The 13,006-nt window shown below is 37.7% G+C and overlaps 1 protein-coding gene across 2 annotated transcripts in view; it reads right to left on the bottom strand.

Annotated features, from left to right (window-relative positions):
* The window catches only part of SSH2 (slingshot protein phosphatase 2), a gene marked incomplete at both ends in the record, with an annotated part of 245,032 nt that overhangs the window by 177,320 nt on the left and 54,706 nt on the right, over positions 1 to 13,006 (bottom strand). Inside the window, one exon of one of the 2 annotated variants that reach the window (XM_079725457.1) lies at positions 2,622 to 2,702. The exons of the other annotated variant lie outside the window; for it this stretch is intronic. Within the exon in view, the coding sequence (XP_079581583.1) occupies positions 2,622 to 2,702 (81 nt within the window). The remainder of the gene's footprint in view (positions 1 to 2,621; positions 2,703 to 13,006) is intronic. 2 annotated transcript variants of the gene reach the window in all.

The raw sequence follows: 13,006 nt of genomic DNA, 5'->3' as shown, positions 1-13,006 counted from the left end.
GTGCATAGCAGAGGGAGCAAATAGCTTCTTCTGCTTCTACACTTTATCTGGTTCCCTAGAGGCTGAGTGGGACTAGAGAAGGGGCAGGGGTCTCTCTACATTCCTCTCCTCTCTTCCGGGAAAGCCCCAGGAGATGTAAGGCAGCTAGCCCTCTTCCAGAGAGAGCCATCCCTTCTTTGCCTCCAGCCAAATTTCTTTCCACTCACCCACAGATTTCTTCTCTTCTCCCCATGTACTGCATTTCCGTGAATACCCATAAAACTAATCTGTTGAAGAGTAGATTATACATTCTCCTAGAGTAATTTTAATTTCAGCTTTATTGGGGTAAAACTGACAAGTAAAATTGTAAGATATTTAAAGTGTACATCATGGCGATTTGACATATGAATACATTGTGAAATGATTCCCCCAACTGGTTAACTAACACGTCAGTCACCTCATATATTTATCTTTTTTTTTTTTGGTGAGAACATTTAAGTTCTGCTCTTTTAGCAATTTCAATTATAAAATACAATGTTAACTACAGTCACCATGTTTTACATTAGAGCCTCAGACCTTATTTACCTTATAGCTGGATGTTTGCTCTTAGGGTAGATTTGATATTTTAGGCCTAACCCCCAACGCCTTGGGCCTGGTAATTTGTACATGAGAGTCAATCAATGCTTGGTGAATGAATGAGTGCGTGCATAAGGGAAGGAATGAATATAGCTAACCAAAGTTCACATTTCTGTTATTCCAAGGTTTATTGAAAAAGTTCTTTATCTTCTACTCTTCATTACGACAGTTAACTTCTATTTCAAATAGTTATCAAGATCCCATACCACTTCCTTTGAAAAAAATTCGAAGTGGCATTTCAGTCAGTTTGCTCTGCAAAAAATTCTGTTTTCAAGTTTAAGCCTTCAAATTGGGAAGGAGCTTTTCAATCTCCTTCGATGTGGGGGTGAGAATGGGAAGGTGAGAAAAGAAAAAAAAAGTATGGGAAACACTTCTTGAGCACACAAAACAGGAGGAAGATCCAGTCAGTACCTTTACAGGTAAAGCCAGCCAAGTACATGTAACCACTTTTGCCTCTTGAAGAAGAAAAGACAACAAACCTGACTTAAATGAATGAAAGTTCTGGCAATAAAACCAAGAAATCCTGAGTAATCTGCAAATATATATACCCATCTAATTTTTTCTGAGAGAAAACTATTAAAACTAGAGTCTTTTCCCCACGTGTCCAACTTCATAAAAATATTCTTTACGTGGACTGCCATGCACTGACCTCTGTAAGACAAAATCAGCCAAAACAATAAGCCAGTCCAAGTCTAGACGACTCCACTGCAGACTGAACAGGATAAATCTTGTAAGGCACTATATATAAGGAGACTGGTACACATTCCATCATTGAAGATGCTGGCTGCTGATAATGAGCTCACTGATGGCTGTCAGCTGAGATCTGATGTCATGCTGCCTGCTGATAATGAGCTCACTGACGGCTGTCAGCTGAGACCTGATGTCAGCGCTGCCCCTGATTATCACACAACGTTGGGCAAAGAATATAACATTTCCACCCTCAGTCTGTCATCTGCAAAATGTTGATAATAAATGAGTGTTCATATGTATTCATCAGTTAATGTTTTCAAGTACTAGGGAAGTGAGCACCACTCCAGCTATTAGTGAGTCACAATAACTGACTTCATGCCATTTCAGACTCTTCGTCAATGCTAAACGAAGTGCAACCAGATAAGTCAACATAACAGTTGAATGAGGTCTTAAAATAGTGATCACCTTCACTGTGCCATGAAGGTGAAGTAAAGACAGTTTAAAAGCAGGCAGTACTATGGTGATATACTTGAGAGGCACAGCTTCATTGAGAGAGAGTTTCCACTGATGAAACTTCAGCGATATTTATAGAATACCTACTATGCACAATAAGCATTCTGGAATAGACAGAACTCAGATTTTATCATCAAGGTTTGTAGAACCTAGTTTTAGCCACGGCTAGCAAAGGCAGTTATCCTATTGGAAGCGATACGTAGTTAATTTAAGTCATTCTCTAACTTCAGCCTGATTCTGTGGGTAATTTGCAATAATTAAGCAACTCTGCTGGAGGTCAGATGAGATCAATACAATTTATAACACCTCATGAAATGTAGTGAGATAGTTCTACGTTTGAGATGATCTGGCTGACTCTGTAGTCTAGGATTTATAACATTTCTTTGGCTTAACATTATCAACAGCCAGGATATGTTAGGTCTTTGTATGTGGGGAATAAAGGTCCAGGGGCAGCACCAATACCAAGCAGTTGTCACAGGGAAAAGACCATAAAAAAAAAAATGTGAAAAACCCACAAAAACAATCATATTCCTTAGTGAAGGAGACTCAAGGTTTCAGGGTGCAACATTTATCTACTTTGAGAGATATGCTTTGAATGGAGATTATTACGCATACAAATATACCATACTATTTATACATACACTCATTCCAAGTCACTTATTTGCCTTCCCAGGCTATTTGGCTGAGTGAGGCCAAATAGATAAAATAATAGGCATTATCTCAGATGCATTTAAGAGCCAAATTTACTCAAAAAGCTCTCACTTGAATCACCAAAGGCTGTATAAAGACAAATACCTACGTACATTGGAATCACTAAAGATTTCTGATTCTTCACGTTCACAGCAAAGTAACGCTGCGGATTCACTGTCTTCCAAATGAGAGCTCTGTAATACAAACAAGATCATTTCAGAGATCCAGATAACAGGGCCGTAAGCATAAGGGAAAAGGCCAGCAGAAATCACTGTGTCAGTGTTAGCCCGTAGGTGAGAAGGTGCAATTCTGATTAGTAACAGCTGTTTTGAAGAGAATAAAGCCAACAAGGTGATTGGTTAGGAAAATTGAGGAATATTTGAGTAGCAGAAGCATTTTCCGTGGTTTCCAATTTGGGCAATGGGATGTCCTTTTTCTGTAAAGATGGTGCTACTAAACCTTCAGAGTATGTACTCTGGACTTTTTCCAGAATGGGGTAGGTTTGTGTTCACTTACCCACATATTCAAAAGTATGTATTTGATGACTGTTTGGAGACAGGCTTTAGAATGTAATAGCACATGATTAAGGGATCTAACTACTAGCCTGGCCTCGTTAGCCCTCTGTTAACAAGTGTTTATAAGAAGAGCCAAAAAACATGCCCTACCCAAGTCCTACTGACAGATGCCAGAAAACAATTTAAAACATTTCTTCCACTCTCCAATCTCTTTTTCAAAATCTGTCTAGAAGACAGATAAGAAAAATGAGACAAAGGAGTGAAACAATGAGCTGGTAACACAAGAGTATTTTTCCCTTATGACTAACAGCAACACAAAAAAAGAGAAGAGAATAAGCTCCAACTCTGACCCATTAAGTTCCTTCAAATGTTTGCTGTTTGGGTAACAGCTGCTGGAAACTGAGTTATTCCTACATAGAGATATATAAACTTATGTCATCAAAACTTCACACTACCATATGATCCACCAAACCCACTTCTGGGTATAAATCCAAAGGAATTGAAATCAGGATCTCAAAGAGACATCCGCACTCCCACGTGCACTGCAGCATTATTCACAATAACCAAGATATGGAAACAACCCAAATGTCTATTGACAGACAGATGGGTAAAGAAAATGTGGTATATACCTACAATGGGATATTATTCAGTCTTAAAAAAGGAGGAAATACTGCCATATGTGACAACATGGATGAGCCTGGAGGACATTATGATCAGTGAAATATGCCAGTCACAGAAGGACAAATATGCATGATTCCACATATTTGAGGTATCTAAAATAATCCAACTCACAGTAACACAGAGTAGAATGGTAGTTGCCAGGGGTTTGAGGGGAAGGAGGAAAAGGGGAGTTGTTTAAAGGGTATAAAGTTTCAGTTATGCAAATGATTATGTTTTAGAAATCTGCTGTACAACATGGGGCCTACTGTTAACAATACTGTGCATTAAAATTCTTTGTTAAGAGGGGAGATCTCATGTTAAATGTTCTTACCGCAAAAGAAACAACTAACAAAACCCCTAAGGGGCACAAGGAAACTTTTGGAGGTAACAGATATGTTTATTACCTTGATTTTAATGATGGCTTCATGGGTGTACGCATTTGTCCAAACTCATCAAACTGTATGCATTAACTACGTCAAGTTTTTTGTTTATCAATTACATCTCAATAAAGCTATTAAACAAAAAACTTCTCACTACCGGTGGCTGAAACTTAATCATATACAACTACTTTATGGCTATCATGGTTGACTCATATTTTGTATTTTCAAAACTGAGACTGTGTTTCATTTAACTCACAGAATACCTGCAGAGACTGAGTTGTAGAGTGCAAATAAACAAAGTAAAGTTCAGAGCTCCTACTTCTCCTAACTGCCTTCTCCTGGTTAATTTCCTTCTTACTTTTTTCCTACCCTGATCCTTTGCCTACTTTTGGTTTTTGTCCTTACAACCCGGTCTCATATTCCATTTCTCCTCCCTCTTCCTCTTTCAGAAAATAAACAGAAACAACTAAATATTTAAAATCATTTTTAGGTCCTGCAAATGCAAAGTCTCTTTATTCCTTACTCCCCTGCATTTTGGAGGAGGAAAAAATAAGAATATTTACTCTCCTTTGTCTTTTCAAAAAGAAAAAAATCAGTCTACAAAATATGTGAATATTTCTAATATTACAAAAGCTAAAGGCTTAATAAATAACAAACAAAATACCCGAAGGAATAAGGTAGAGATCAAAGCTGCTTTCAATTCTCCCAAATTCCCATATCACAACAAAATGATAACATAGATAATATTAAGCATATCAAAAATGGCTTGTCACTGTCAAGGTGTACACAAACTGAAAAAAGTACACAGTAATTAATCCAAATTATACTAGTTAAGATTTTTAAGTTTTCACTCTTGTATATACTTCAGCATGTTTACATGAGCTCTTTCAAAATGACCTTTCAAGAAAGAGGTTCTTTTATATAAAATGGAATATTACTCGGCCATAAAAGAGAATGAAATTCTGCCATTTGCAACAACATGGATAGACCTGGAGTGTATTATGCTTAGTAAAATAAGTCAGACAGAGAAAGACAAATATGGTATGTAATCACTTATATGTGGAGTCTAAAAAATAAAACAAATGTATATAACAAAACAGAAACAGACTCACAGATATAGAAAACAAACTAGTAGATACCAGTGGAGGAAGGGAAGGAGGAGGAGCAAGATAGGGGTATGGGATTAAGAGATACAAACTACTATGTATAAAGTAGATAAGCAACAAGGATATACTGTGCAACATAGGGAAATTATAGCCATTATTTTGTAATAACTTTAAAGGGAGTAAAATCTATAAAAATACTGAATCACTACGCTGTACATCTGAAACTAATATAATATTGTAAATCAACTATATTTCAATTGAAAAAAGAGGTCCTATAATGACACTTGCATTCCTAAAGTTATTTTAAGACTTTACTACATACTTATTAATTGAAATTCAATTCATTAAGATACAGGTATCAATTTAAGTGTGCTGGTAGCATTAAAAATAATTGGTTCCTGGAACAAGTATTTACCTGCAACCAACATATTTAATTCTAAATTAAATCCTAAGAATCCTAAAGGAAGACAAAGAATATTTCGATTTCTTTCCTCTGCTTTCTGAGGTACTTGGTAATTCCAATTCCTGAGTTGTTTCTGGGTTCTGCAGATTGAACTGTCTTGCTTATGACTATTCATAGAAGGAACTTTCACATATTGAGTTATGGGGAAGTCATTCTAGCTTGTACATGATTTAACTTGAATTTTATGCTTATTTTATAAGCCTTTTGTGGCCTATCAAACATACATTGTACATCTGCTTTAATTACTTTAAAAAAAGGTGCATTTACCAGAAGTAAGGAATGTCCGTGTTAAAAAAAAAGATTAAATGCCTCCCTTCCTGTGATGCCAATGCTGGTACTCCTTCGATGATAAAAGTTCCTTCCCAGGTGCCAAGGCCATATTGATTTGTTGTGTACATGCTGATCTGGTGTTTTTTTTTTTTTTAAACCTTGAAGAAATGTATCTCTGACTTGTCTGATGTTCTTTGTTCTGACAAGATATAAAACTGTGTTGAAAACCATGCTCCTCCAGAGCAGTTCCTCAGGGTTATCTGAGAGGCTGTCTCTTGGGCTATAGTCCTCAGTTTGGTTCAAATAAAACTCTTTTTTATTCCTATTATAGACTGTTTATTGATTATTTTTGTTGACATTATAAAGGATTCATTCTAAGAATGAATGCTTAGGAACTCTATTAATATAATTTAGCATGTAATTAAGAAAAAAATAAATGATTATCTAATAGATAGTAAAAGATACTGATAAAATTAACAGTCATTTTTAGTTTCAAACATTTTTAGTAAGCTAGGAACAAAAGATGTTTCCTTAAACTCACTCCCTAGGTGAGTTTAGTTTATATGTAGTACTTCTCAGGTTGGTAGGCCCTTGCCTCAACCTGGTCTTGCCTGAATTTCATGTTGTACAAAATCCTCCAGTGTTTCTTCTAACATGAGGACAGTGATCATGCCTAGTTTGTAGTGCAGATATCAATTCTCTTTTCCCTTCTTTCTCTTCCTTTTTTTCCCTTGCTCCTTCCTTCCTTTTTAAATAACCCTTTGACCATTTTTAGTAGGAATTTTTAAGACAATAAAGTCAAACTAATATTCTTGGATTGGAAGTACCAAGCCCAAATCTTAACTAAACTAAATTGAGTTCATATCCTGGTTCTGCCACTTACTAGTCATATGGTGTTGAACACATTACTTAATCTCTCTGAGCTCAATTTCCTCATCCATAAAAATGGGCACAACAATAGCATCTATCTAATAGGGTCACTGGAAAAATTGTATGAGAGATAATATAAGAAAAACACTTAGCATAACTTAGCTACTCATGTTGGTAATACTATAATAATAATATTACTATAATAATAATAATCTCCATCCTAAATGTTAAAGACTTACACATTTGGGCTAAATTCTCTTTCAAAGAAAATTTTGCCATCTAGGGAAATTTTGCTTCTATAAAATTATAAGTGTTTCACTTCTAAATCAAGACAATTTTGTATTCCCTACATAACCCTAAAGTATTGAGCTCACAATGAGTCATTCATCACCATTTATTGTATCCCTACTGTGTACTAAGCACTGCACCTGGTCCTGGATTAGCTATAGTAAAACTCCAAACAAAAAGGGAAAGATAACTGAACAGGTTCCAAAAAGACTTTTTACTTTTTATGGAGATGCAAAAACCACAAAGATAAGAATATGGCTCTGTGGAAATATGCCCCTTTGGTCAAGTATCATTTGGAGAAAAACAGGGGCTAAGATTGTTGGTTAGGAAAACACATCCGTATATAACAAGAAGTTTCAATCCAGAACAGCTTCTGAGCAACATTATAGTAATAAAATGTTGCAATCTTTATATGGAACTTATGATGTAAAGTCTCATGTACTATGGAGGATGTTTTGAAGAGTGTTAAAATCTAACTTGTGCAGTTACCTAACAATTTGCAAGCAGAAGTCTTAAAAAATAATCCCAAAAGAGTCAAAACCTATTCCTACTGTTGTCTCTTTCATTCTATTTTTGTTACAGCTTATGTGATTTTAAAAAGTAGAAAACATTAATTATTATTACATTTCTATCCTTCCTTTTTTCCTGCATCTTTTCTCCCCCCAACTCTTTTAGGGGTTCTAATTAAGTGAAGAATCACAGTTGTTCCTTCTTTTCTCTTTCTTTTGGCTGCGCTGGGTCTTCGTTGCTGCGTGCGGGCTTTCTCTAGTTGTGGAGAGCAGGGGCTACTCTTCGTTGTGGTGCGTGGGCTTCTCATTATGGTGCCTTCTCTTGTTGCGGAGCACAGGCTCTAGGCACACAGGTTTCAGTAGTTGCAGCATGTGGGCTCAGTAGTTGTGGCTCATGGGCTCTAGAGTGCAGGCTCAGTAGTTGTAGCGTGGCTTAGTTGCTCCACAGCATGTGGGATCTTCCCAGACCAGGGCTCAAACCCATGTCCCCTGCGTTGGCAGGCGGATTCTTAACCACTGTGCCACCAGGGAAGTCCCTGAAGTTGTTCTTAAAGAACTAGAGACTTTGAAAATATACTTTGGGCATCAAACAATAAAATACATGTGTACCCTAAAGCCTGATGACCACTTTCAGACTAAGAGCTTTTAACCTTTAAAGGTCAAGACAAGAAGTAGATCTTATGTATCCTGACACTTATGTGTAACTGGATTGAACAAAGCAATTTCATAGCCTAAGGATGACCCAGCTGAGAAAACTCTCTGCAGTCCCTAACCCCAAGTTACACATTTAAAACCATTCTTTCTTTTAAAAAAATTACATTCCCATGACTTATCTATTTTAGAAGTTTGCACCTTTTGACTCCCTCACCCATTCTGCCCACTCTCTGCCTCCGGCAACTACCAACCTGTTGTCTGTATCTGCGAACTTAGTAAAAAACATTATTTCAATATGTACATGGTAAACAAGATTCAGAAGGTGTCAGAGAGTATTTATTTTCCTCCCATCACTGTCCCCCACACCTCCTAGTTCTCTAAAACCCCATTCCCAGAAGTAGTCACTATGCTAAGTTTCTTGGGATATCTTTTCAGAGATATACTGTACACATACAAGCATTACATGTGTATATATCCTTTCTCTAAAATATACAATGGAAACACACTGCACCTATTTTTCTGTCGCTGCCTTTTTAACTAATCTTTGTTTAAAAATTTTTAAATTGTGGTAAAATAACATAAAATTTACCATCTTAAACATTTTCAAGTGTAGAGTTCATTAGTGTTAAGCATATTCACGTTGTTGTTCAACCAATCTCTGGAACTTTTTCATCTTGCAAAACTAAAACTCTATACCCATTAAAAAAAATTCTTCATTTCCTTAGAAGAAGTAAAACTGTCACTGTTTGCAGATGACATGATACTATATATAAAGAATTCTAAAGATGCCACTAGAAAACTACTAGAGCTAATCAATGAATTTGGTAAAGCTGCAGGATACAAAATTAACGCACAGAAATCTCTTGCATTCCTATACACTAATGATGAAAAATCTGAAAGAGAAATTAAGGAAACACTCCCATGTACCACTGCAACAAAAAGAATAAAATACCTAGGAATAAACCTACCTAGGGAGACAAAAGACCTGTATGCAGAAAACTATAAGACACTGTTGAAAGAAATTAAAGATGATACCAACAGATGGAGAAATATACCATGTTCTTGGATTTTAAGAATCAATATTGTGAAAATGACTATACTACACAAAGCAATCTACAGATTCAATGCAACCCCTATCAAATTACCAATGGCACTTTTTACAGAACTAGAACAAAAAAATCTTCAAATTTGTATGGAGACACAAAAGACCCCGAATAGCCAAAGCAGTCTTGAAGGAAAAAAACGGAGCTGGAGGAATCAGACTCCCTGACTTCAGACTATACTACAAAGCTACAGTAATCAAGACAATATGGTACTGGCACAAAAACAGAAACATAGATCAATGGAACAGGATAGAAAGCCCAGAGATAAACCCATGCACCTATGGTCAACTAATCTATGACAAAGGAGGCAAGGATATACAATGGAGAAAAGACAGTCTCTTCAATAAGTGGTGCTGGGAAAACTGGACAGCTACATGTAAAAGAATGAAATTAGAACACTCCCTAACACCATACACAAAAATAACTCAAAATGGATTAGAGACCTAAATGTAAGACTGGACACTATAAAACTCTTAGAGGAAAACATAGGCAGAACACTCTTTGACATAAATCACAGCAAGATCTTTTTTGATGCACCTCCTAGAGTAATGGAAATGAAAACAAAAATAAACAAATGGGACCTAAAGAAACTTATAACTTTTGCAAAGCAAAGGAAACTACAAACAAGATGAAAAGACAACCCTCAGAATGGGAAAAAATATTTGCAAACGAATCAACGGACAAAGGATTAACCTCCAAAATATATAAACAGCTCATGCAGCTCAATATTAAAAACACAAACAACCCAATTAAAAAATGGGCAGGGCTTCCCTGGTGGCGCAGTGGTTGAGAGTCCGCCTGCTGATGCAGGGGACACGGGTTTGTGCCCCAGTCTGGGAAGATCCCACATGCCGCGGAGCGGCTGGGCCCATGAGCCATGGCCGCTGCGCCTGCGCGTCCAGAGCCTGTGCTCCACAACAGGAGAGGCCACAACAGTGAGAGGCCCGCATACCACACACACAAAAATAATAATAAAAATTAAAACCGGCAGAAGACCTAAATATACATTTCTCCAAAGAGGACATACAGATGGCCGAGAAGCACACGAAAAGCTGCTCAACATCACTAATTATTAGAGAAATGCAAATCAAAACTACAATGAGGTATCACCTCACACCAGTTAGAATGGGCATCATCAGAAAATCTACAAACAACAAATGCTGGAGAGGGTGTGGAGAAAAGGGAGCCCCCTCTTGCACTGTTGGTGGGAATGTAAATTGATACAGCCACCTTGGAGAACAGTGTGGAGGTTGCTTAAAAAACTAAAAATAGAATTACCATATGACTCAGCAATCCCACTACTGGGCATATACCCTGAGAAAACCATAATTCAAAAAGAGTCATTCACCCCAATGTTCACTGCAGCACTATTTACAATAGCCAGGTCATGGAAGCAACCTAAATGCCCATCAACAGACGAATGGATAAAAAAGATGTGGTACATATATACAACAGAATATTACTCAGCCATAAAACGGAACGAAACTGGGTCATTTGTAGAGACATGGATGAATCTAGAAACTGTCATACAGACTGAAGTAAGTCAGAAAGAGAAAAACAAATATTACATATTAACACATATATGTGGAACCTAGAAAAATGGTACAGATGAACCGGTTTGCAGGGCAGAAATTGAGACACAGATGTAGAGAACAAACGTATGGACACCAAGGGGGAAAGTGGTGGTGGTGGTGGTGGTGGTGGTGGGATGAGTTGGGAGACTGGGATTGACATGTATACACTGATGTGTAGAAAATGGATGACTAATAAGAACCTGCTGTATAAAAAAATAAAATTAAGTTAAAAAAATAAATAAAATTAAATTTTAAAAAAATTAACAACAACAAAATTCTTCATTTCTCCCCCATTAGCCCCTGGTAACCATTATTCTACTTCCTGTTTCTATGAGCTTGATAACTCTAGATGTCTCATATAAGTAGAATCATATAGTATTTGTCTTTTTGTGACTGGCTTATTTCACTTAGCATAATGTCCTCAGTGGTCATACACGTTGTAGCATGTATCAGAATTTCCTTCCCATTTATTTATTTATTTATTTATTTTTGGCTGTGTTGGGTCTTTGTTGCTGCGTGTGGGCTTTCTCTAGTTGCGGCAAGCAGGGGCTACTCTTTGTTGCGGTGCACAGGCTTCTCATTGTGGTGGCTTCTCTTGTTGCAAGGCATGGGCTCTAGGCGCGCGGGCTTCCGTAGCTGCGGCATGTGGGCTCAGTAGTTGTGGCGTGTGGGCTCTAGGGCACGTGGGCTTCAGCAGTCGTGGCTCGTGGGCTCTAGAGTGCAGGCTCAGTAGTTGTGGCACACGGGCTTAGTTGCTCCACGGCATGTGGGATCTTCCCGGACCAGGGATTGAACCCATGTTCCCTGCACTGGCAGGCGGATTCTTAACCACCGAGCCATCAGGGAAGTCCTTCCTTCCCTTTTAAGGCTGAATAATATTCCGCTGTATGTATATACCACATTTTGTTTATCCACTCATCCATCAATGGACATTTACTTCATGATTTTTGATCACTGCACGATATCCCATTGTATACATATTCCACAATACAGTTCATCAGTCTTCTATTGGTAGATTCAGGTTACTTGTATTTGTTTTCTCATTTGCTATATTGAATTATCACAAACTTGATGGCTTAAACAACATAAATTTATTATCTTACAGTTCTGGAGCTCAGAAGTACTAAAATTAAAGTGGTGGCAGACCCATGTTCCTTCTGGAGGCTCTAGCAGAGTATTATGAGCTGAACTGTGGTCCCCCCCAACCCCAAATTTATATGTTTAAGTCCTAATCCCTAGTATCTCATAGTGTGACTGCATCTGGAGATGAGGTAATTAAATTAAAATGAGGTTATTAGGGTGGGACTTCATCCAGTATGACTGGTATCCTTATAAGAGAAGATCAGGACACAGATACGCACAGAGGAAAGATCATGTGAAGACATAGGGAGACGAAAGACATCTACAAACTAAGGAGAGAGGTCTCAGAAAAAAATCAACCCTGCCAACACCTTTATCTCTGACTTCTAGCCTCCAGAACTGTGAGAAAATAAATTTCTGTTGTTTAGGCCACCAGTCTACAGTACTTGTTATGGCAGCCCTAGCAAACTAATACAGAGAGAATACATTTCCTTGCCTCTTCCAGCATCTAGAGGCCACCTGAATTTCTTGGCTTGTGGCCCCCTTCCTCCATCTTTAAAGTTAGCAAAAGTGGGTTGAGTTGTTCTCGTATCAGTACGACCTCTTCTCTGTCTCCGTCTTTGACTTTTAAAGATCCTTATAATGACACTGTCCCCTACTCAGATAATCCAGGATAATCTGCCTATTTTAAAGTCATCTGATTAACAACCTGAATTCCATCCAACCTTAATTTCCCCTTCACCATGTAACATAATATATTCACAGGTTCACGGATGAGGACTCTATTGGGGGAGCCATTATTCTTCTTCCTACCACAGAATCTTCTTTTCTGCAAGTTTTACTGGGGAAAACAATTGTGTTTTAGAACCCAATATTCACACCAGTACAGTGGGAAGCACAAAATTAAGGGACCAAGCAACGCTAGAGCTATATATTTTACACTTAAAGAGGATCCTAAAAACTTAGTAGCGGGGCTTCCCTGGTGGCACAGTGGTTGAGAATCTGTCTGCTAATGCAGGGGACACG

This window comes from Hyperoodon ampullatus (genome assembly GCF_949752795.1).
Source record: "Hyperoodon ampullatus genome assembly, chromosome: 19".
NCBI lineage: Eukaryota > Metazoa > Chordata > Mammalia > Artiodactyla > Ziphiidae > Hyperoodon > Hyperoodon ampullatus.
The sequence above is the reverse complement of the archived record's forward strand: the minus strand, read 5'-3'. Positions and strand labels throughout refer to the sequence as shown.